This window comes from Lonchura striata, chromosome 12 (assembly GCF_050655825.1).
Source record: "Lonchura striata isolate lonStrDom1 chromosome 12, ASM5065582v1, whole genome shotgun sequence".
Taxonomy (NCBI): Eukaryota; Metazoa; Chordata; class Aves; order Passeriformes; family Estrildidae; genus Lonchura; species Lonchura striata.
In genome coordinates, this window is record NC_140714.1 from 3,490,586 (window position 1) to 3,516,976 (window position 26,391).

Consider the following 26,391-nt stretch of genomic DNA (forward strand, 5'->3'; position numbering starts at 1 on the left):
CACCACTGCACCATAACTCACAGGATTTTCATTTTTCCTACACATTAGTGAGACATTACTCACATGAGTAATGCCACTGAGTCACAACATGGCCTCATAAAGCTCATTTTTTTTGCTGGCATTTGATGGATAAAGTTATTGCATTTGGTAATTCCTCTCACTGCCTCTTTGGGTTGCTTATGTTTTAACTTTATTTTTTATAGCTGCTATAAATTGTGTAATGCTAAGAGCTGCTACATTCTGTTCCAGTGTATTAATTACTTTATTATAACCCTGCAGCGCTGTTACTCGAATAAGTTATTTTCTGGGACTAAAATTACTTACCAGTGTTGTCGTGGATGTTTTAGAATCAAATTTTAATTATTGTTAATGGTAATTTGATGCTTTTGTACTTACAAATACAAATGACAATTATCTCCTGGCGCACACACCCCCCGCCCTCACATGCTGTTGGAGAGGAAAACAGCTCCCCAGGGAGCCCCTGCAGATTGCCTGTCATCCTGGCACAGGGAATGGGAATGTCCCTCCACAGGGACAGGGAATGGGAAGGATTCTGACCGTGCTGTGTGTGAGGGACTGATCTGGTCAAGCCACAGCCATTCGTGGTTTTGGGGCGATGCTACACGTGGTGAGAGCAGGACTGGTGTGCACCCAACCTGCCAGGGCACCTCTCGGACATCCCTGCCTGCCCTGCTGGGAAATGGGCTTTGGCTGCAGACAGGAACTGATCCTGAGCAACTTCCAGAGCACAGCAACCTTCACACACCGAGCCAGGACCACTCCATGGCACTCCTCTCGTGACTCTCTGCTGGTACTCAAAGGGTGGTTCCAGCCACCTATTCCCAGCCCACTCAAAATTCAAGCACAGCAGCACCATTTAGTGGAAATACTTGACAAAAGGCTGGAGCTCTGAGCTTGCAGTGAACAAACTGCAAGCCTGTGGAGTCTGTGGAGAGGACATGATTATTCCTAGGACTTCAACACTGCACCTCCCAACCTCATCTGCACTAGGGGCTTTTAGAACCTCTGACTTCCCAACTGCACTTAGAAAATAGCAAAGATTCGTTCCTGATGAATCATTTAGGAAAAAATTCTTCCCTGTGAGGGCGGTGAGGCCATGGCACAGGTTGCCCAGAGAAGTTATGGCTGCCCCATCCCTGAAAGTGTCCAAGACAGGTTGGAGCCACCTGGTCTAGTGGAAGGTGTCCCTGCCCATGGCAGGGGTGGAATAAGATTTTCCTTAAGGTGCCTTCCACCCCAAATTGTCCCACAATTTTATCATTCTGTAATTTAGGTTGCAATGCACCTGCATCATTCCACCTTAGCCCTAGCAGCTCCGTATTGTTCCTTAGTTATTAACCCCAGCTGCTGCATCACCAGGTCCCCTCCTCCTCCTCACAGCTTTTCTCATGCCAGGGCCACACTCAGCTCTCTGGCTGTGCTGTCACCCAGCCCGTGAAATCATTTTTCCCTCGTGTTTCCTCTCACTTCTCCCAGTTCCATTCAGATTAATCTTGCCTGCTTCTAACAACTTGACTATCCTGGCCAATTAGCAGATGCTGTTACATAAATAGCCTCAGCCACTATCTAGTTAACAGAGAATTAAAGGGAGTTTACTTTCACTGCAGATAAAACAATCCAGCACAGAAAACAGTGATCACAAGAGCATCACACTGCTTACAACTTCCAAAGTAAAGGCAGTGGAAGTGTGGGAGAGCTCAAGCAGTAAAAAGCAGCAGGCTGTCCTCCTACAATACATGGAATTTTCATTTCAAACACTTACTGGGGTAAGTGGTGTAGCTTATAGAATTAACCACATGCAGCTCCTCAGTGTGGGGGTCACTCCATCATCTCCTCTACAAGCTTGGAATGCATTAACAAGTTCCACTGAAGTCCAGAGTGTTGTCCTAAAAAATACTTTTTTTTTTTTCCAGCCATCCATCCGTGCATGAATACTATGACCCAAATGACTACATGGGAGGAATTCATCAAGAAATGGACCGGGATGAGCTGGAATTAGAGGTACTTAATCGGAGTGACTATTTCATTTCCATATGCACCTCCAGGTCTTTGAATTGCATAAAGTGGAAAGACTTTTCAAAGCAGATCTTTGTGATAACATTGTTCACTAGTTGCTGATACCTTTATCACTCCGTTGAACTGTGAGCCAGGCACTGATGATCATCAGCTAACAAATTAACATAAATAATGAAGTCATTGATTCCTTTAATTAAATACTGTGTAAGCGTACTGATTTAAGCTTTCTGAAAATCTGAAGAGCTCTGCTGAGTGGCAGGACCTGCTCCACATAACCACAGTAAAAATGTGTGAGTTTCCCTTAAATATTTCCTGGCTGAGAAACAGATGTTCTTGATCATATAATTTTGACGTATGTTAAGTTTACAAGACAAGGCCAGGATAGATTTGCCACTATACTAAGCTATTCCTCCCTTTTTCATTACTTAAGTGACATATGTATATATATGAAATTACAGATAATAAAAGTTGAACCAGTCATGAAAGTATGTAAGCCCTTTTCCCTGCCAAATTTTTAAAAAATCACTTTTGGTTTTAGTGCTTGTATATCCCATCAGAAGTTCATCTTCAGTTTTCTCATTCCTAATTTGAATAGGCTGCTCCCAACCATTCAAGGTACAGCACAGAAATTGTGAGGCTCTGCAAGACACTTAAACAGTACTGACCCGGTGAAATGTTTTTAATTATTTGTAATAAATAGTAGCAAAGTATCCCAATAGTTCTAAATAGAGCCAGCAATGTCTGACCCAGTTGATCCATCCAAGACTAAGAGAATATTTTGTACCTTTAGCTGGCTTGCACTTCTGATTTCTTAGATCCTGGTCCTGCTAACACCACTTTGTCACAGCAAGCTGTGCTGACCTGCCTGAAGCTCTGCTGAAATCAGTGCAGATTTATCAGCAGCTTCAGTGGGAGCAGAGTTCAGTCCTTCCATGAGCACCAGGTTGTTTCCTTCTATAAAAGTGTTTGCAGGATCAAGGACTAAAACCCCATAAAAAGTTTGCAAGCTGTTCTCAAATTCTGCGGATCTGGTAGCAATTCATCTCTGTATACAAACGTAAATCAAAGGCAGGATAAAATCAAAGTGCCAGTAAAACAAATGCTACTTAGCAGACTTCAAGGCCTTACTTTTCAAACAAGGGCCTTTTTTTTATTTTTCCTCTCTCTTAAATAAAAACAAATAAAATATAGATTTCAGTCTCAAAGGAAGATGTAGAACAAGTCAGTGTTTTTTATCAGTATCTTTCCAAAATCTACTTTTTAGGAAATCTAATATTGTGGATAAATTCTATTGCTTCCATTAGAAGGTCAACCAGTTGAGCTGAAAACAGTTTAAACACACGCACTCCAGTAGCCAAACCTTAATATGCCTTAAACCACAACATTAATAATTTTGACATTGATATAGTACTTGATGGCAAAAGGTGATCAGCTCAGTAACACAGGCAGATGAACATTAGGAAAGTCTCTGTAGCCTAATAGTATTTCTTAAAACCCACTAAAGATTCCTGTTCAAATTGTAAAGACTGTGATCAATGGTAAGGTCAAAGTGCTAACAGGGACTCAACTGGCTGGTTGCTTTTTTGTTTGCCTTTTGATAGATATGTTTTAAAAGACCACAAAGGCACTGTTTCATTGACTGCAGCAGGAATGTTGAAAGTAAGAAAGCCATCAAGTCAGCCTTCTGGGTTTCTATGTCTATAAAATGTGCTTTGAATTTAAATCAGAAGCTCCTCATCTAAACTTTTATGGTCTATAACTGACTGGTTAGTGATTTGTAACAAGCAAACAAGACAAAAAAGGTGAAATAGCCAAGTTCACAACAAACATCCAATGTAAATATCCATAGCAAGGAATTTATGCTGGCACTATTGCTGAGGTGCCAAAATTGCATTCTCGGTTTTATCTCAACATTTGTCTTAAAATTGATGACTCAGAGGTAGCTGCCATATATTCTCTGCTACAAAAATAAATAAATACCATTTCTTTTCTTTTGAAGTTTCCATGCCACAAGTAAAGAGGAACTAGATCGTGAACTCCTATTTTATTATAAATTAAAAGTACATTCATTCTTCACGGAGGCCCAGCTAGAAGTCATTTCAGGCTCATAAAGGAAGAATAATGTCACTCCAGGATTCCCCAGCAGTGTTATGCATTAATATGTTTATTCAAACAAGTCTGTCCAGCTGTCAGACACAGCCCAAGCCAGGGCTCTCTCAGTGGAACTTTCTCACATTACAAAGGAGAACATTCTACATCAAAAAGGGGCCTGTTCCCTCCCATTTGACTTTCTGTCTTCACCCTTCCCAATATGCAACTTGTATGTAGGTCTTTCTTTCCAAGGAAAGAACTGAAATCAGCAGAATGGTTAGCTGAAAGTCAATGAAGCTTGGAGATGAATATTACATTCAATGTTTGCTACTGCTGAGACATTTCCCTCTGATACTCTCACTCAGTCTTGGACAGAAATGAAGCATTCTTGTCAGAAGACTGAAGGAGGACACCAAATTCGTTCAAAGAGCTTTTTGCCCACCCAGTGCACAGCTCCCAGTGTTCCCAGCATGAAACCACAACAGCTGATCAGCAAAAGATGAACACAGCACAAAAAAAAAAAAAGCTTCAAGATCTGAAATTAATACTCCACTGCTTTTAGGAAACCATGAGTAAAAGCAGAGTACCAGAGTTTCAAGCTCTCCCCTTTGCTGTACTTTGCTACTTTGGTTGAAACTTTTCACTTTTTTCACTTCTCCAATAATTTGTTTGCAAGGGAGGCGAGAGGCGACTCTGAGCATGTGAATTGGAAGGCTCCATCACAGGCACTCTGCAATTTTTATTCCATCCTGGTTTACAAAGCGTTTCAAAGCATCTTTTATGTGAATATATTTCTTCTCTATGAAAACTCCAGCTCTGCAGGGAGTTGTACAGATCAGGAGCTTCTCAAGGCAGGGCTGTGTCTGGGAATACAAAGAGCTGCAGCCCGAGCTGGCCTGCTTCAGGCAGCGATTGAATATGGAAAGGTTTGGAAAAGCTTCACAGCTGTACTTTCTAACACAAATATTTGTATGTTCTGTGTTTGGAACAAACGCAAAAGTGGTAAAACATTTCATCTGGCTCACAAGGCAGCACTGAAAGGTTGTCCTGCCTCAGCTCTCTGGAGGTTTTCAGCCTGGCCTCACCACCTCGTGCCGTGTGAGAAAGGTCTGAGTGATGGAGCTCTGCCCGTCTGCTTGGCAGAGAGCCTGGCATCCTCCAAGTTATCTCACTGAGCCATCCCAAACCTCTTTTCATCAGGGTGAGAAACAATTCTCCTCAGCCTTCCCCAGCACCACTGGTGATTAAAGCTGGTCCAGCCTCTGTGGTCTGACAGAGAGTTCCCATCACAGAGCTGGGCTGCCACAGAAGCCTCCAGGTAGAGTTCTACCTCTCTAGAGCAGAGAATTTTGGAAAGAAAATCTGGCTTATAGCTTTTCTCCTTTGAAAAGGGAAAGGGTGGGATTATTTTCCATTCACCTGTGTTGAAAACCACTTTGATATGAAAATACAAACACAAAGGTTACTTTCTTAGGTTCAAGAAAGCATGAGGAAGATTTTCCCTCCTGCTGCAACAGGGTCAATTGATAAAAAGTAGAAAGGGCCTTATGCAGTATAGTTCTTTATATTTATTTCCCTGGCTCTGTTTTCTGTGTGAAACGTAGCAAAAGGAAGCACAAAAAAGAGGACACTGCTGGTTAGGTATGGCAGAGGTCAGCACAGAAAAAAAACCCAGCACATCTTACAGAGAGAGGGAGAAGGACAGAGCCTTACCATGCAAGCTGTGGGTGAGGCTTTCTGAGTGGCTGAACTATTCTTACCCACTGCTGTCATTTCACATCTCTACTGCTCATTTCTGTCTTGTTAGAGGAAGGACTCTGAGTTTTATAAATTTGCAGGCAGGCCATAATTCTAAATCAGAAGTACAATAATTCAATAATCCTCTGCAAATGAAGGATCTTCTGAGCTTATAGAGGTTAATTTACTATTATCACTTGCTCCTAATTCATTATGATGAGTGGTTGCAGGTATAATGTCACAGGGCACGTTCATTTCTTCTTGTCTTGCTGTAAATGCCAGATGGATTTCAGCAGCCAGCTCTGTGAGCCCTCCCTGGCTCTGCATTTGATGAGGAGCCAATAATCTTTCAGACACTTCTCTTGCACAGACTATTTTGAAAGAGCATCCAAATCCTCCTTTGAACATCTCTCAAAATGTCACTTTTACCTGATCTGAAGAAGCAGATTTGAATTATCTGTGAGTGTAAAAATCGTCATAGACAGGATTTTCACATTTATCATATTAACCCACCCCAGCATTCCCCCACTCTGCCTGCCAGCTGCTTTCTGTGGCTGCAGAGCAGGTGTGCAATAACCTCAGTGTGTCCCTTCCACTGCCCAGGGTGCAGCCCCCGAGACAAAACTTTAAGTTTTGTGGCACTCCAAACACAGGGACTTGCACTTTTAAACTCCTGCAGGCCCATATTAATTTTCCTCTGTTTAATTAATTCCTGGTACAATTACTCAAGCTGCCATAATACCTGTACTTGCAGGTGCCAGTTTTCCATTTTCCCCTTTCATGTATTTCTGCATTACACAGACTTGCCTCTGAATATGGAAAATAACCTTTGCTTTGAAGACTCTGGTGTTGATTCTTCAACTCCAACTGGAATTGCACACTTTTATCTCTCAAATATTTCAAACCTTTATGATTATATTAAAACTTCATTGACGTAAAGACCTACAGAAAGCAGCTGTTGCTGTGTTTAAGTTCATAAAATTATAATATTTGGGTAGCATCAAATCCACTCTCTCTCTTCCTACCAAGGACTAGAGGGATTGTACTCAAGAGTAAGTCTGTCAAGTAATTACTCATAAAAATTCAGGTTTTAAACACCTGCTCTATAATTTTTTTTCTGCCCTAGCTTTTCTTGCTGCTTTATTTCTGTATGTTTTTAAACAACAGATAGCTCTTTACCTTTCAAAATAGATATAATTTAATTTACCAGATGATTTTTTACCTTCCAGTATATCACAGGTCACATCTCAGATGGTACAATTTAAATATAAACCCATTCTTTATTTGTAATTATTATAGCCTTTATAGTTGTACACTGTTGGAAAAATACCTATTGTTAGTAAAAACATGTGGCAAGTAAGAATGAAAATAACATCTTGCTCCCTCTTTTCTTTCCACTCCAAGAGTTTGTAGTTATTCAGGGTCTATTTAAGCAATAGCCAAAGTCACCATATATTTCTGTTTGGTTTTGTGGGTTTTTTTTAACATTATAAATATATTTTTTCACTGTCAGTATGGCAAGCAGTAGAATGAGCCACAGCACAAATTTCTTGCCATGTTTTCAAATCAATATAAAAGCATTCCTGAAGATGATGAAACTTTTTTGTTAAAGTATGCAGGGAATATGGGAATTGTTCTGGGCCTGAATTAGGCTCAATCCACAAATTCCCACCTCACCCCCAGTTCACTCCAAGGGTAAATGCAGGATAAACCCATTGACTGCAGTGACATTCTGGAGGATCAGCTGAGACCAGAACAGAATCCACTTTGTCTCATCTTTCTTCTGAAGAATCTCATCTCCTCTCTAGAAAGCCCCGAAGCTTTAGAAATGTGAAGAAAACCCCACTATTAAAGTATTGTGTTCAAACCTTTAAGTAACAAAAGAGGGGGGAAAAAAAAGCACAGCAGTTCACCATGGATACTATTGATTGAAACCACTTAAATACCAGCTGAAATGTCACTGACATTTACAGCTACGCTTCTTTAGGGGGGAAAAAAAAAGAAATTACACATGTTGACAAGTAAATAACACGAGATTGCTGATCTTGGCAGCTGTCAGCTAGACACACCGATAAATTATTCATATCAGCTTGTTTTATTGTCTTGCCCCTTCCAAATGGCACAGCAAGAGAGATGTCAGAAAGAAGGAGCTGTGTTGTCAGGACTTCTCCTCTGGAATGGCAGGTCCAAGCACAAACAGAGGGTGCAGGGTCTGCCCTGGGGCTGGGACAGGGATCTGGACATTCTGGACATTCTGGATCTTCTGGATATTTTGGCTGCTCCCACTTGTCCCTTTCAGCAGAGCCCAGATCTTTCTGGCCTGAGGAGGAGCAGGACCTCGCTCACACCTGAGGAGGTAAAAACAAACTCCAGGTACTTTCACACCTCTGTGTGTGCTGCAAAACCCTTCCTCCCCAGGGCAGCATCCTCTTCCTCCCCAGGGCAGCATCCTCAGGAGCAGCCCTGCAGTCACAGTCAGTGGGTTCAACACCTTAAACCCCCGGGATATCCCTGCCAAGCAAAAAGGCAGGACTGAAAAGTGCCACAGGGATGCTCACCAGCCAGGAACATCCCCCAGCCTGGGGGTTTCTCCATGGATTTTACAACCCTTCCCACCAACCAGTGTCACACAGCAGCAACAAACACAGAAGAAAAAAAAAAAAAAAAAAAGAAAATAACCCTCAGGAATTCCTCGTGGAAAAAAAAAAAAAAGTGTAGAGGAAGAACATACATTTTTAAGATGGGTTAAATGTCTCTGAGATTAATGAGACCACCATGACCTGCTGAAACCAAATGCTTGCAAGATACTGAAATGCTTATTATGTTTCTATTACCAATAGCAAATGCTTTGCTGACAATATATTGATCTTCAGTCACACTTTTGAGAAATTTATTACATGACTTCATGAAAATGATACAATTTAAAGTAATAGAGTATTAGTTTTTTCTGAAAAGCCAGAGAATTATCCTGCTTATTAGGAAATATGTATCGGCTATGACAAATATTGAAATCATACTTTATAAGTATTTTCGCCTTTGAAGTCTTAGCACTACATGAAATATAGGTAATTTTTCTTCCTTAAGATCAATAAAAGGTCTATTTTCAAAATGACTTCCTATTGATTGAAGGGTCAAAAATGTCCCAGGTATTGATTGTCTGCATATAATCACGTTTTGCTCAGTAAGTTAACCTCGTCTACAAGTGAAATCAAAAGACATCCACTATATCACTTAAGCAAAATATTTTCATTGCATTTGAAAAATTGTTTCCATCAGTCACCAATGTCTAACTGACAATTATTTTCCTTCTTTTTTTTTTTTTTAAACCTCAGGAAGTGGATTTACACAGAGTGAACAGCCAGGACAAGCTTGGCCTCACTGTCTGTTACAGAACGGATGATGAAGATGACATGGGTATTTATGTGAGTGAGGTAAGACTGAGCTGCCTTCCCTAAGATACCATTTGTATTTTCAGCTGCATTGTTGAGCAGTTAAGATATTTATCCTCTGTTTGTACCATGCTGAATAAACAGCCAAAATGCAGTAATTGGAAGAAATCTAATTATTTTCCTTTTCTCCAAACTGAGTGCAGTCCTGCTCCCACTGAAGTCAAATTTCATTGTATTAACAATGTTCTATTTCAGATGATGCCTTCATAGTATTTTCATATATTCCCCATTTAATTTTTATTCTTGATTATTCCTGAAACAATATAAATTACAAAAAAAACCCACATACTTTTATTTGCAAACACTTGGGGCCTGTTTCTCTCTCCTTGTCCCTTTGCATGGAAAAAAGTAGCATTTCCATGAAAAAAAGTAGCATTTTATACAGCAACGTTTTTTCACCACGCAGAGCCATTTCAAATTAATTGCACCAATTTGGGGAAAGAAACTCATAATTAAATCTAAAACCTTCCATTGAAATGCACCACCCAGGAAATAGGGGAAGTGAATACTGAGCTCCCAAACCTGCAGAGTTTAAAATTTTATTAAATCTTATTTTGCAGATTGATCCCAACAGCATCGCAGCGAAGGACGGGCGGCTGCGAGAAGGGGATCGCATTATCCAGGTACGTGTGGGAGATGCTCCAGGTGTCCTAAACCCCAGAATTCCTGTGTCCTAAACCCCAGAATTCCAATATCCTAAACCCCAGAACTCCAGTCTCCTAAACCCCAGAATTCGGTGTCCTAAACCCCAGAACTCCAGTGTCCTAAACCCCAGAATTCCAGTGTCCTAAACCCCAAAATTCCAGTGTCCTAAACCCTAAAATTCCAGTGTCCTAAACCCCAGAACTCCAGTATCCTAAACCCCAAAATTCCAGTATCCTAAACCCTAAAATTCCAGTGTCCTAAACCCCAGAACTCCAGTCTCCTAAACTCCAGAACTCCAGTGTCTTAAACCCCAGAACTCCAGTATCCTAAACCCCAAAATTCCAGTATCCTAAACCCTAAAATTCCAGTGTCCTAAACCCCAGAACTCCAGTCTCCTAAACTCCAGAACTCCAGTGTCCTAAACCCCAGAACTCCAGTATCCTAAACCCCAAAATTCCAGTATCCTAAACCCTAAAATTCCAGTGTCCTAAACCCCAGAACTCCAGTCTCCTAAACTCCAGAACTCCAGTGTCCTAAACCCCAGAACTCCAGTCTCCTAAACTCCAGAACTCCAGTGTCCTAAACCCCAGAACTCCAGTATCCTAAACCCCAAAATTCCAGTGTCCTAAACCCTAAAATTCCAGTGTCCTAAACCCCAGAACTCCAGTATCCTAAACCCCAAAATTCCAGTATCCTAAACCCTAAAATTCCAGTGTCCTAAACCCCAGAACTCCAGTCTCCTAAACTCCAGAACTCCAGTGTCCTAAACCCCAGAACTCCAGTGTCCTAAACCCCAAAATTCCAGTGTCCTAAACTCCAGAACTCCAGTATCCTAAACCCCAAGATTCCAGTGTCCTAAACCCCAAAATTCCAGTGTCCTAAACCCCAGAGCTCCATCTCCTGCCCTCCTAACAAGGCTCTGCACCTGCCGTGCTGGAGGTGGAGCAGCATCACACCTCCAAACCACCCCACTGGCCCAGCACTGCTCTGCACAAGGCTGGGGATGTGTGTGTGGAGCCAGCCAAGCACGTCCATGGGGCTGGGCACAGCAGCACCCAGGGGTGCCCATGAAAACCCTTCATGGTGCTCTTTTTTTCTTTCAAGATCAATGGCATCGAGGTGCAGAACCGAGAGGAAGCTGTGGCACTTCTCTCCAGTGAGGAGAGCAAGAATATCTCCTTGCTTGTGGCAAGGCCAGAAATTCAGGTATGGTAGCAACAAAAAAACCCTCACTTGAGTCTTAATTAAAACAGTTGCTGTTTTGTAGAAAGCAGTTCTTTCAAACTGTTTAACCTGTCTAAATCTACCACATCTGCCTAAAACCATATTTTACACTTTGACTGCACATGCATATATATGGCATAAAATAATGGAATTCAGCAGTCAGGGTACTTACATATATATTTTATATTAAAATTCAATTTCTAAGACATCTGGTGATTTATATGTACTGCAGTGCTATTACAAACACCAGTGCAAGGTATTATGAATGGTTTTGAGCCACAGTTTTGAAGAACATGCTGAACTCTAATTCCTATAGCTATTGATTATTCATTCATTAAAACACCTATTATTTAGCCCTTCATACACAGTCTCTTAAAGTACTTGAATACTGTCAAGAAGTCCCCTGAGCTGTAATAAAAGGTTGAAGCAGATCCCTTTGTAGAGCAGGGATTAGCACAATAAAGGTGTTGAACAAACAGCCAGGAGCACCATTGTTTGATCTGTCTCTGCTCCTGGTGCTGGGAGAGCAGCCCTTGCAGTGCACCTGGAGACACAGGGTCAGGATCATCACTGTCCTCTTAGCCTGGATATTTCTCATCTTTCCCGTGGGGATAATTGGGAATGGGAGTAAAAACGTCCGACAGACCCCAGCCAGATTTTCCTTCTGGTGTTTGATGCTGCCTCACAAGAGCTTTGGGCTCTGGAGTGTTTTTATATGTCTTAATCAAGTTGTGCACAGCCCAAAACTGCCTCAGCTCTTACATGTATTTCCACGGATCAAAAGACTGATTTTTTTCATATGTAGAGGGCTGTTGAAGATAAAACCCTGCTCTTGGAGATGGAGGCAGCTGTGGGAGGAGGTAGGCCAGTCAATACCCACACTTAGCACAAGGACAGGCTCCTTCCCAAGACACAGCAGCACTGTCACAGCAAGGAATCTCCTGAGATTTCCCAACCACTGTCTACAAAGAAAAGCAGTAATTTATGTCAGTCTTCATTCTTTTGACAACGATTGGTTTGTTTTTTCCCTCCCTTTTCACACAGCTGGATGAGGGATGGATGGATGATGACAGAAATGATTTTCTGGATGACTTGCACATGGACATGTTAGAGGAACAGCACCACCAGGCAATGCAATTTACTGCCAGCATGCTTCAGCAGGTACTGCCCTTCTGGTGTGCAGGGCTGTCAAACTTCCCACTGCACTCAATATTCAATATTGGGCTTGGCTGAATACACTTTGTGTCTCAAGTGACACTGAGATCAAGGCAAAAAAGAAAAAGGACTTTCTGTAAAATCAAGATATTACATGGCTGTCCACAGCTTCAACTCAGGGAGCAAGATGTTTTAAAATAGCACCTTTTGTGCTTTGCCCCTTACAGCAACATGATCACAGTTCTTGGAAATCTCTTATCACTGTGGTCACTGAGAGGAGTCCTGGGTGTGTGGTGGGTAGAACAGCAGAGAGCTGATTTACAGAATCTCCTATTTGATGTGCATGCACAGACTAGAAACAGCCTCCCAAGCCCTGGAAACCCAAATGGACAACTCAGGCAAATGACTGAAGTAAGATCTATACAAGGGGAAAAAGGCAAAGGAAAGGTTTTTACATTACAAATATTATGCAGGGTCACAGATACAGGCTTATCTTCTCCATCATTCTGCTATGATTAAAGCAGTTTCTCAATTTTTGCCTAGCTTTTTTTTTCCTAAAGTTTTCTAGAACTCTGTGCCATCCCCATGCTGTGAGGAGTCATGCTCTCACTTAGGCACTTCAGGACAACTGGATATTTTTCTGCACCTAAGTGAGAGTAGAAATATTTTGAAAATGTGACTTTACCACTGCTGCTGCATAGGTGAAACTCAGACCTCAGGTTCTTCTGCAAAGGACATCCACAGCAGGCTGAGGGCTTGGTCACCTTTTCTCTGAGTTCTTAATAATACTCTTTCCATATAATACACAGAAAGTGTAAAAAGTGACAGATTAGGAGAACTATTTAAAAAATAAACACCTTGAAATGTTTCATGTGCTTGCAATAATTTTTCTTTGTGTCCTGCTGTTTCTGTTAGAAGAAGCACGAGGAGGACGGAGGCACCACAGACACAGCCACGATTTTGTCCAACCAGCACGAGAAGGACAGTGGCGTGGGGCGCACGGACGACAGCACCCGCAACGACGAGAGCTCCGAGCAGGAGAACAACGGGGACGATCACACCACCTCCTCCAACACCTTGGGGAGCCAGAAGAAGCTGACCTACAGCCACGACACCCTGGGAAGCGGGGACATGCAGTTCAGCAACGAGTCCTTCATCTCAGCTGACTGCACCGACGTCGACTTCCTCGGCATCCCCGTGGATGAGTGCGAGCGGTTCCGGGAGCTGCTGGAGCTGAAGTGCCAGGTGAAGTCTGCCAGCCCCTACAGTCTGTACTACCACAACAGCAGCCTGGAGATGAGCAAAAGCGACCAAGAGAGCGTCGACAGAGAGCTGGAGATGCTCAACGAGGAGCTGCGCAACATCGAGCTGGAGTGCCTGAACATCGTGAGAGCGCACAAAATGCAGCAGCTGAAGGAGCAGTACCGGGAGCCCTGGATGCTGCACAACAGCGGCTTCCGAAACTACAACACCAGCATCGACGTCCGCAGGCACGAGCTGTCGGACATCACCGAGCTGCCCGAGAAGTCGGACAAGGACAGCTCGAGCGCCTACAACACGGGCGAGAGCTGCCGGAGCACGCCGCTGACGCTGGAGATCTCCCCCGACAATTCCCTGCGCAGAACGGCGGAAGGCGTGGGCTGCCAAGGGAACGAGGGGGCAGCGGCCTATAACGTCTCCCAAAAGAGTTTGTGTGCCGGCTCAGAGAGCCATGAATCCAGCCCTGGTAAGTGCCACGCCTCTGCTAAAGAGCCTGAGCCTGGCAAGCAGCTGGAGAGCAAGGAGAGGAAAGGCGGCGACGGCAGCAAAAGCCCCACTCACGGTCAGAAGCCCCTCGTGTCCCCCTACCACCACTCCCCCTACAAACACGCTCACATCCCTGCCCACGCCCAGCACTACCAGAGCTACATGCAGCTGATCCAGCAGAAATCCGCCGTGGAATACGCTCAGAGCCAGATGAGCCTGGTGAGTATGTGCAAGGACTTGGCCTCGGGCCAGAGCGAGCCCAGGATGGAGTGGAAGGTCAAGGTCAGGAGCGACGGGACGCGCTACATCACCAAGAGGCCGGTGAGGGACAGGCTGCTGAGGGAACGGGCCATCAAGATCAAGGAGGAGCGCAGCGGGATGACCACGGATGATGATGCCATCAGCGAGATGAAGATGGGCCGGTACTGGAGCAAGGAGGAGAGGAAGCAGCACTTGGTGAAAGCCAAGGAGCAGAGGAGGCGGCGGGAGTTCATGATGCAGAGCAGGTTAGAGTGCTTAAAGGAACAGCAAGGTGCAGAGGAGAAGAAGGAGATGAACATCATTGAACTGAGCCACAAAAAAATGATGAAGAAGAGAAATAAAAAAATATTTGACAATTGGATGACAATCCAAGAACTGCTAACCCACGGAACGAAGTCACCGGACGGCACGCGGGTATACAATTCCTTCCTGTCAGTGACTACTGTATAATCAATCCCCAGTGCTAAATTATGTACATAAAACACTACCAGTGGGGTAGGAATCCATGCCTCGTTCAATGTGGCAAGATTTTTGTATATAAGATACAGTCACTGAGTTTATAGTTCAAATACTGAACTCTACAACCGTGGGTGCCAGGATCTCCATTCTGCAGTGGAGAGGAAGCTTGCCCATCTCCTTCAAAGGCAATATTAGCAGTGCTTTTTGGAGTACTGATTGTACTTTTTTACTTGTTACCTTTTACACAAAGTGTTTAAATATCAGAAATGTATTAACCATACTTACACAGGTAATTTGCTTAAACTATATTCATATTAAAAGGTACCCGTGCTTTTCTTTACCTAAAAAAAAAAATGCAAGAAACCCACAAGAGCAACTGCACATATGTATTTTTGTTTGTGAAACCATTTTTTGTGATATTATTTTGCTGTTTTTCACTTCTACACAGAGTGCTGTTTATCAATACTTAGCTCAAGGTTTAAACTCAGAATCATTCTCTTGTAATATTTAACATTTATCAAACAGCAGTTTTTAGAGTTATGCTCAACATTTAAACATTTTTCTCTTTAAGGTTTCTGAAAGAAGTATAGAGGTTTCATCTGAAAAGCCTGAGGCAAAGTACACTATTATGCAGCTTTAAAGGATTTTAAAGCATGTTTGCAAATGTTGCAACCTATTGAAGAAACGTGCATGTACAGCTAATTTGTTTATATAAGACAGTTTGTGGAATTTGAAAAGCCCATGGTAGTAACTGTTTGCTTTATAGATTTGAATGTATTGAATTATAAAAGCAGTTTCATGAAATCATCATTAGCTACAAACGTTAACAAGTAAAATGAAGTAAAATAAATTATTGTTTTATATTTCAAACTACTTTAAATTCTTTTTATTCCCTTCTGGTTTCACCACCTAGGATATAATTTTATGGAGTGTAGCTCCTGTGCTGCAAAAATGCCTGGACAGCCACTGGAGCCAAACATGAGGGAATAATTGGCATCCTACTTTGGGGAGAACTTGGATTGAGGTTTTCTTGAGGGAAGAGACAAGGGAGAAGCACAAGGAATATCAAGAGTAAAATCAAGCAATGTTTATCTTCAGCTCACAAGCTATTTAAGGTGACTTGTAAGAAAGAAATAGAACTTCTCCACTGCTTTGCTTTGATTTGTGGTCTCTTAGTGGTGTATAAACCCCACCTACAGCCTTCAGTGAGGATTTGCATTAAAACCAGAAAATATATAAATTACAGCATATAAAAACTAAAGCAAATCAACATACAAATTAAAGGAGATGGTGAAAAAAATAACAGAGGTGTCAACAAGGTATGACATTCTTTCCTGTGTTTTTCATTTCTGATTAAGAATTCATATATAAATTGGAATAATCTGCTGGATTAAGTGATGTAGACTCATGAATAGTTCACAGATTCTCCATCCCCTCTCCTTTTTTCCTTGAAAACTTGCTCCCAAACCTTCCAAGTTTTTCTTCTGGACTTTTCTGTCATAACTCAAATGAGCAAAAATTGCAATCTTAGTGCAAAAACTGGAAGGGGAGAGATTAGCAGCTTCTTGTGCCTATTTTGTCTGCCATGGAGAAGCAAACAACAGCTTTGTCCAGGTTTTTTTCTGCTTCCTCTGTGGACTAGCACTGAATTCCATGCCATGTGTCTGCCACACTCCACAGACAACTTCTATATACCTGGAAATGCTCCTTCAGCCTGTGTAATCTGGCACTTTTGTCAATAAGCTTCTGCAAATTTATCATCAAACTGTATTTTCTTTGGGGATAAAGAGCTGGTCCTGCTGCAGTCTGTGGAAGGTTTATCTGTTGACTTTGTTGGAGCTGGGGTTTCACCTGACATGCCCCAGCTGTTACCATCAGTGGTGGAACAGTGGGAAAAACACCAGATTTTCACACACTGCTGTCAGTATAAGGCATTTTCCATCTCTGTCTCAAATCTGCTTCAGCCTGAGTTCATTTTCTGTTCATCCCAGCTGCAGGTGTGAGAGCCACAGCAAAATACTGCCCCTCCTCAAGCCCACACACTCAGATGTACAGAGCTGTGATTAGTGTGGAATAACCATCCTTAAACCAGGCATGGAAAGACAGCTAAGCCACCTTTAGTCTGCCTGGAAATATTAGAGTAAGATTTGAAATGTTTTAATTAGGAATAATTATTATCGAGCTGCTCCTCATAAGAACAGACTCTTTTGGAATAAGCTGGCATGCAGTGGTTCCTTTGGGCACCAGTGACATCAATGCTGAGCATTTTGTGCATTGGGTAGCAGCAGGAATATGTTTGGGAATTCAGTGTGATATGCAGGAATTACAGCAAAGCAGCCACGGTATAAAATTTACATTCATTAAGATGCTGAAATAAAATAATTGTCCAAGAATTACTCTCACACCTTTGAGTTTTTTCCCTGCTGAACACTTGTTATTTTGGACAGTTAAAAATCACCTCTCTCCTTTAGCACTAGGATTTATTAATTAGCATCAGTTCACAGAATCCATCCATTATCCTGGAAATCTGAAAAGCTTTGCAAACTGCAGATTTTCCTTTTTCCTTTTTCAGTTGTCATCCCACTTCTCATTGCCCTATCAAAGTACTTAATGAGGTGTTGAAAAGGGAGATTTGGACTCTTTTTATTGCTTGCAAGGAAACATTGGCAATTACCATAACGTTAATCCAAACCTGACATTACAGAGCAATGAATCCAACTAAAAGCAGCTTTGGATACCTAAGAGGAAATATTTCATCCAACAATTTTTCTAAAAATGACATTGTAGTACATACCCCAGTGCTTAAGGGATAACTTTGGAAATTGTTCTGTTATCTAAAGGACCTCTCATGCAGGAAGTCTCCAGGTAGCAGCAGAGGCTTTGTCCCCTGGGCTACCACAGGCTGTACCCAAAACCCAACACCCTCCACCACAGCCACCTCCTGTGGGATAACGTGGTGGGTTGGTCCTGGCAGGACACAACTTCAGCTCCAGAGTCCTGCAGGGATCAGCACTGGGAGATGTGCTCCTTCCACTGGGCATGCCCATTCCAAGTGGTTTTTGAAGTCCATTGAAACCTGGGAGTATAAAACTTCATACCCAGCTTCCTCCTCCGCCACTGTACTGAGCATCATCTCAAGCCTGAGTGCAAAACTATCCCAGAATAATGAGTCTGCAGGGAGAGATCCTAAATGAACAGAGGGAACAAGGAATTGCCAAGCTGAGAGGTTTAACCAGGATGTGTGTGTGCAGCTCCTGCACATTTCTTCTGCTGCACAGGCTGTCCCTGCTCCTGCCATGGCAGCACCTCCGTCCCCATCCCTCCAGAGGTGACAAGGGCACACCCTGGATGCAGGCTGCTGCAGAATTTGGCAGGTCCTCTGCACTGCAAACCAGCTCTGTGTCAAACTGGGGTCAGCTTCCCTGAACTGCACGGTGTCTCCCAGATGTAAAAATCTATAAAAATGTAAAATACTTATTTGCAAATAGGGTTTAAAGCGGCATGGAATCGCCCGGTTTAGACGTGCGCTGAAATGGGAAAGCCCTGAACCAAACCTAACAGCATTTTTTTGTAAATTAAGAGAACTTGCACAGTAGGGATGGCAAATAAAATGAGGTAAGACTACATATTGCCTAGGGACTACTGGTTGGAGAACTAATTAGGATTATAAACTGAAAGTATGTAAATTAACCAAATATAATTATCTGCTAGTGGCCTTTGGAAATAGGTTACCGGATACTTGTTAGCAAAATTGCTCAAATGCCTGGAAGCCATACAAAGCAAGCCATAAGCAATTTAAATTCCTCTCTTTGTTTTATTTTCAATTGTTTGAAAGCAGTTTTTGTATTAAGGATTTATTATACATAAACTAAGTAGAAAACTCAAAAACCAAAAGTGAGACAGAGACTGACACAGCAGATGCTGTACCTCCATCCCAAGGCCCTTGGTTTTATTGGATGTAAATTGTTTGATGTGACAAAACAGCAAAGATTCTGCTTGGGGTTTCATCAGAACAGTTCTGTGAGCTCCCATCCACAGCTGAGCTGGGAGTGGTGGCTTCTGCACCAGTGCAGCAGCTCAGCCACGCAGGGTTTGGGTGGAGATGTGTTCTCTGTTTGAGTGCAAAGGTGCAGAATGAACCTCCCTTTTCTCCAGGTGTCTGCAGTGGCACAAAGCAGCTCCAAATTCAGGGGTTTCTCACCATCAGATCCTGTCTGCAGAAACACAGGATTGGGTGGTGGAGGCAGTGGTATGGATTTAACATTATAGAATAGAAGGGGTCACAAAGAAAGGGGAGCTGGGCTGATTTCATGCTGAAGCATGAGGGCTTTAATGCACAGCCTGCCACAAAGCCCACTTATGTGAGCTGAACCACTCCAAGCAGTCCCAGAGGGTTTGAAACACTCTATTAACTTACACAGTTAATTACCCTGCACTGTGCCACTGAAGTATCTGAAGGGACAGCCCATCACAGCACAACTGCATTTCCTGCTGCTCACCAACCTCCCACAGACCTTCTAATGGTCACTGCTCAAAAAAACCCATCCTGCAGCCCTGCTAGAGCACTGCCACCCCAACCTGTGCCCTCCTCCTCCAGAAGCTCCAGGGGAGCTGTGCCAGAGCTCCTGCTGCAAAATGAATTGTGCAGCTGCTGCAGGACTGGCCTTGAAGTGGGTTCACAGTCAGCAAGCACTGCCCAACGTTCTTGGGCCTGAAGCTTCTTGCTGGAATCCTAAAATACCCAAAAACACAAGAAACATCCTCGTTCCTACAGCATAACAAATGCAGTTGCCTGCTCTGAGAACTAGGTAGAGAACAAAACCCCAAATTAATTTAAAAGCTACGTATCTGTTCTACTGAAGTCAATCTGCCAGTTTTTAATGCTGGGAATTAAAAAGTTTCCCTGATTTCTTTTACCTCAATTTGTACATCAGCCTTGTGGATCTAAATGCATAACTGCAATGCTTTTTACTGATCAAAATGAGAACAAAGTTCTACCAGTTGCCTATGAACAACTGTCATCTTCTGACACAATGTTTCTTACAGGAGATTTAATCAAATCAATTAATAATGACTTGGCAACAATGCTCCAATTAGGGTTTTAATTTACAAAAGTATAATGCCAATAGCATAAAGCAAAAAAAAAAAAAATCAGTGGAGCCAAATCAGTGGAGCCGGTGCCCAAATAAACATCTGGGCTGATATTATTTCTCCCTTCTATGAAAAATCAAAGTAATTTTAAAAAGATAACTACATTTTTCCAAAATCTTCTTCAATCACCTCTAAGAACCATCAAGTTAAAGCAAGCCCAAACAGCCCACTCCTTTCTGCCAGCAGATCATGTTGGCTTTAGGTCACACTTCTTGCACCCAACTTGCATCTCTCTCCCCCTTCTGGGAAAACAGAGCCAGCTAAGCCAGAACAGGATCAGAAAGAATAATCCCCACAGCCTCCCAGAGCTGGGTGTGGGCCCAGCTATGACTGGGGATCAATTACATGTGCAGGAAATTACAAATGTGACACACAGAACAAGTGCCAAGTCTGGCTCCGCTTATGTGTTTTGATTTTGTGTTTAGTTCTTCAGGACCAAAAAAGGACTTAGTCCATCTCGCTCACAATATGAGAAGCCCATAATATCCCCAAAGGACTGAAAATGTCTTCATTTCCACAGCATGAAAAGATTAAATGGCTTGCTCTGGAGGGCAGGCAGGAGATTCTATAATAAAGCAAAGCCTAAAGAATGGCACTTGCCCAGCAACAGGGGTTGGGCTCAAACTGCTGACAAATCCCAAATTTCACAAGTGCAGAGAGGCACCACAGCTTGTGTGGCTGTCTCGGGACTGCTCCTCTGGCCAGGACACAACGCTTGGGCTGTCCTTTCAAATCCGTTTGCCAGGGAGGAGCTTTAAAGGTAATTTCTTTGACAATCCATCCTTTTTATGTGAAGCAACTGCAGGACCGTGCTACAGGGAGCCCCATTAGCTGAGAATAAGAACTTCTCTGTAAAAGTGAACTTCTGGTGACCTTCCCTCAAAGAAAATACTTTATCATATTGGAGTGTGGCCTCCCAGGTGTCGTGGCGAGGCTCCATTGTCCCGATTAGGAGAGCTAGCTTTGATTTTCCATAATCCATCCTCAGGCTTAGCTGGGCTTTGTTAGCTTTGAATGCCATAAACAAAGGCTCCCCAAAAGGCAAATCCAGCTATAATTGTTTAATAAAAGTAAATCAAAAGGCTGCAAATTAAAGGCACCCGAGGTTTATGAAATTGCTGCTTTGCTCCAGTTCAGTGTAAGCACCCAAAATTTATATTCCTTAAGGCTCAAGGGGCCAGCCCAAATAAAAGCAGTAAGGTCACATCCAAATAATTTCCACAAGAAACATGACTTGTTTACACCATAAAAGCCAGCAAACACAGATGCAAAATGTAACAAAACACAAAAGCAAACTTACAAAGCTGTTCCAGAAACACCTGTCTGCTCTGCTGTATTTGAACTCACAAACTGCTTATTGTTTGGTAATGAACTGATGAGCCTTTCTCAGTATTTCCATTCCAAAGTCATGAGAAATTGTCTCTAGTGAGGAAAAACTGAGCCTTTATATACCTACAACTACAGAGCTTTCTCCTGTGTCAGTGTTTTCCAATGAGGCTGAGAGGTTCTGATTCATTTATTCTTTCCAGGAGTCTTCGTAAGCATCCCTGCACATCTGCATTAGAGAGTAATTGAGGCTGGGAGGGACCTCTGGAGATCCTCTGGCCCCATTCACCACTCAAACATGTCATTAGGGAGGATTGTAAAACACAAAATAATCAAACAAGGTGCTGCAGGATGCAGCTTCAAGGCAAATCCCAAAGGGACAGTGAACCAGACACTAAAAGGGGTTTAACAGTTTCAACACAGGCTCTCTCCCCTCCACAAACATTTTCTGCCAGGCACTACAGCATGTCCTTCACATCCTGCTCTTGCAGGGCTTTTCATTTAGGACCCCCAGTGCCAGATTTCCTAAATCTGACAGAGGCTCAGGTTTTAGCCAGGTGACCTGAGTGGCCCTTGGCACATGGGACAGGGCAGTGCCTGCATGAACAGAGTCCTTTGGGCTCTAAGGAGCAGAGACATCCCTGTCCCCTCTGGTGACCCAAGCACAGCTGGTCCACGAGGTCAGGAATGGGAACAAGGCTCAAACCTCACCCTGCAAAAGGGGTGTAGCACAGCCCTAAAAGTGGTCAGGTGTGAGAAGAGAAGCAGCTGTACCAGGCTCACTCTCGATGCACCAGATTTGGCAGCTGGTTTTGTATTTGCTCCCTTAAAATCCCTGGGAGCATCACACACCCCACACCCAGAGGATGCAGAAGGTCCTGCTCCTTCAGGCATATGCACAGCAGCATCCTTTGAATTATTCAGGCTGGGGAAAAAGTCACATTATTTAAAAAAATGTAATAACTACCACACAACACATCTGCCTGTATTTGCAAGTCACACATGTGCCAGCTCTTCTCCTTCCTGAGTCCCAGGGCAGTTTCTAAGTCCTTTGTCTGAGCATAAATGACACCAGTCCTGCAGTGGAAGCTTTGCTTGATGCTCTGAGAGAAGGAGCCAACCTTGAAGAAAAGTAGCTTCACTCATCAGCATGAATAGCTCATATATCAAACACTCACAAGGAAGGAACAAAACCAAAGCTAGCAAACCCTCTCGCCCTGTTTTACAGTAATGCAGCATCTGTCGCTTTCAAAACTAAGTCAGAATAAATGTGGCAATTTCATTTGCCTGCATGTGGCTGTTGATGAGCATGGAGAAATATTTCCAGATTAAATGGGTGAACATCCATGTGGCTAAAGTAGTACAAATAGGGCCAGGCACAGCTGGTACTTTGTCTCCTGACATGGAGATTAGTGCCATCAGCAGGGGCACAGGAGCCCAAAATGCAGTAATTCTGCTAAATAACAAGTGCCTGCCAAAGAGATTGTGTATTCCCAGCACAGCCCTAAGCCTCAAGTCATCACCAACATCTGAGGCAGCAAGGGTGCCTTAACAGCTCAGTTCAGGTTTTCATCTTCTCCAGATGTGGAGGAGGAGACCTGCTCCTGGCTGAGGCTGCCCATGTGCCACCCACAAAGAGCAGCAGCAGACCCCAGCAAAGGACTCAGAATATTCCCTAAAACTCTGCCAGCAGCCCCTCAAACATCTCTCCCCCTCTCTCACTTTCCTGCTTGATCAGTTCGGGTGACAACAACCATTTGTGGAAAAAAAACCAGAGTTACAAGCTCAGAGACCAAGCATATCACTCATCTGAAAAAGTACTAAAATATTTTTGTTTTAATCCGTTCAGATCAAATGATGGATTTTCACTCCAACAGCACTCACAAAGACAGGCAGAACTTTTCTATGTAAGCTAAGTCAGGCATCAGGTAGAGCTCGTGCTCCTGAGCCTTCAGACATAGATCCCACAGCCAGGGAGAGTCCTGAGGTGCTGGTTCAGGTGAGAAACACCAAAAGCACCTAGAAAGGGAGATGGGAAATGCAGCCACTCCTGGTTCCTCGCTGGGGGTTACTGCAAGCATTTAGCAGCTTACTGCTAAATGTAAGATATATGTAAGAATATAAATGTAAGAATAACACCTTACTGGAAATAGAAATCAAATTTGTTCTGAAGCTGCTAAATGTGCTGCTGCTGCTTTGGAGAGAAATACAATTAGATTTGTATAAAGACTTTTTTTTTTTTTAAGGGTGTTTTATTTTATTTGGTAGTCACATGAAATGTTAGAGGTTGAAATAAATCCTAAAATTCTCTCACACAGAATTACACTATTTAAGGATTAACTTGGATTATTTGCAGAAAGCTGGGAAAACCCAGCAAAAGTAAGTCTCTTCCAACAGCTGACTGGTTCTGAAGGGGGAGATAGGACAGAGCATTGGTGCTCTTTGTAAATTTATATTTTGAATACAGTGTGCAAACAGAAATTTAGACACAGAGTATGAAATGCTTGGGAGGCCTCAGAAGCTGGTCCAGAGCTCACCAGAGGCAGTGGGGTTTTGATCAGGCCTCTGTGAAGGAGGATCCTTCTCACCATGCCTGTCAGAACCTGGCAACGCTGCAGGAGCGAGCACGGCTCCGACCAGATCAGAATTTGATCTAGAATGTCTTGCTGATTATTTCAAACTGAAGGAAGCCAGACATCCTCTACCAGAAGATGAATGATTTATATCCATGAAGTCACCACCTCAATCATTCCTACCCTGACAAGTCTCAACCAAAGCTTTGTCTGCTTATTGGCCATCTTCAATGGATGAGTTGGTTCCACCAGTTCATTGTCCTCCTACCCACCCACTGGGAAAGAGGCCAAAGTATTGACAGCAAAGAGGCCTCCCAGTGCTGAGCAGAAGCTCGTGGGTAGGGCCCCACTGGGGGAATTTGCCAGGCAAAACCCAACACACAGAAGGAAAAAGCTTCCCTGCAAAAATTTTCGATTGGAGAAAAACTCCATTTTCCTCCTAAATATGTGACCCAGGGGATCTTTAGAGTCAGAACTGGGCTGGGCACCACCGTGGTAGCTGCAAGCACAGCCTCAAGTCCTCTCTGCTCTAATTCCTATTCAAGGTGCTGCTTTTGCAGGAACAAAATATAGGAAAACACTTTTTGCACAGGAACAGACTTTCTTTGCTCTGCAGTGTTGGTCCATCCCAAACAAGGAAGGGAAGAAAGGGAAGGAAAAGAAGGAAAGGAAGGAAAGATTATGGGAGTGCTGTTATGTGACCAGGTAGAAAATGACCAGTTCTTCCTAATAGCTGATCTCAGTCTGTGAGGGTTTCCTAATAGCTGATCTCAGACTATGAGGGTTTTTTTTTTTTTGCTTTTATGACTCTCTGTCTGCTTCATGCCAGTGTGAGCTGCAAACCATAACTTTAATGGCTTCAACCAAAGAGTTATGATAATATCAGACACTGTGGATGATGAGCAAATAACAGCAAAAATGTAATGAAAGGTATATATTTATGTCCTTGCTATTAAACCCCAAGCTATAAACATTGACAGCCCTAAGAGTAGCAGTTTCTATTGTCATTGATTAATGCCTTGTTTTGAAGAACAAGGAGAAGGTTAAACCAAGAAAGAAACAAAGAGAATTCTTTCTTTGCTTCTCTCAATCTGAAAAATTGGCTATTTTAGGTGCATTCCTGAAACATTTTCATAGAAGGCAAAATGCCCTGCAGTGGAAATGCAGTCAGAAAGATGTTCCAGGGCCTTTGAATCACAGCACAATGCACATGTTAAAGCACTAATTAACAAGGAGTGTGCTCACTAATGTGCACATCTCACATTTGTTCTTGGGCACTCTCCATTAGCATAACTCTCAGCTGACAGGGCAGCCATAACACCCTCCACTGCAAAACAGGATTTCTTTAACTCTTCAACAGCTGTCACCTCAAAGATTTTCAGGACATTCAGCCCAGGGAAATCAATGCAAAAACTTGGTAATTAATTTAAAACTGATGCAAAAGAAATCTTCTGCCCATAATGGCAACAGGATTGCAGATGATGGCTCAAAACTTGGAAGACTCTTCCATGTCTGCCACAGCCCAGAAGACAAAGGCTCTGCACCTGGCTCCATCCTGGGTATTGTTTTCCCACCTGGCTCTGGGATTCTGTTTATGCCCACAGATGGCTCTGAATGGAAAAAATAAGGTCACAGGCTCTGAATAAGGCTCTAAACATTTCTGCAGTGCTACCAGCCTTCTCCAAGCCCACAAAGAAGTTTCATTTATGCTGTTCCTCCTCTGACGAAACCTTCATACCAAACATTTGCACAATTCTCCCCTCCAGCACTGCTCCCCCTCTCCTCAGCTCCTCTCATAACCTCGTCTCTTTGGCATCAAACACACCTGATAACCACACAGGAAATCCAGAACTGCATCCTCTTGAGAGTTCTAGCACTAAAGAGCCTAGAGGTTCTCTTTTTTTAATCATTTTAGATTAAAAAAAAATAAGACAGAAAGGAAAGACTTAACTGAAGCTGTAGGGGATGGCAAGTCTGAGACTCACACAGCCCTGGCACAGCCTCAGTGTTACACACAGCACATTTTAGGGTCACTTCATCACTCCTCCTCCCAACCCACTGACCCTTCCACCCTAAAAAAGGCACCAGCTCTTCCCTCTGGTGCCATTCCCCTTCTCCAGCCCCAAGTCCCTCCCTTCAGGTGAGGCAAAGCCCCCATGACACAACTCATTGCTCTGTCCCAGACAGCACCCCGAGCATCAGCCCGACTCACTGCAATCCCATATGTTCTCTCAATGCTTGTTCTAAAGAGATTTTTTAAAATTATTTCATTTTCCTATACAGGCAAAGGTTGAAAAGGCAACATTTTTTGTGAAAAAGACTCATTTTTCCTTCACTGAAAGGAAGGTTATTTTTCCTGAATACCAGAAATGCTCAAAGTGCAACGCTGCTGGAAATTGTTATTTATGTGCACTATTCTTACCCTGGGAGCAAAGATGCCCAGTCCTGTGCACCTCCACCTTGGCTTTGTGCTGCTCCTTAAGGGAACTGGCTGATGCTTTCTCCTTTCTTTTCTTGTTTTTAATAACCTGGATGTT

General features: G+C 43.0%; 1 protein-coding gene across 2 annotated transcripts in view; it reads left to right on the forward strand.

Annotated features, from left to right (window-relative positions):
* The window catches only part of PDZRN3 (PDZ domain containing ring finger 3), a 134,075-nt gene extending 118,398 nt beyond the window's left edge, over positions 1-15,677 (forward strand). For both annotated transcript variants that reach the window (XM_021538961.4, XM_021538962.4), the window contains 6 exons: positions 1,935-2,022; positions 9,198-9,296; positions 9,875-9,937; positions 11,064-11,165; positions 12,228-12,344; positions 13,254-15,677. In XM_021538961.4, the coding sequence (XP_021394636.3) occupies positions 1,935-2,022; positions 9,198-9,296; positions 9,875-9,937; positions 11,064-11,165; positions 12,228-12,344; positions 13,254-14,795 (2,011 nt within the window). In that variant the 3' untranslated portion in view covers positions 14,796-15,677. The remainder of the gene's footprint in view (positions 1-1,934; positions 2,023-9,197; positions 9,297-9,874; positions 9,938-11,063; positions 11,166-12,227; positions 12,345-13,253) is intronic.
* Positions 15,678-26,391: the final 10,714 nt, after the last annotated feature.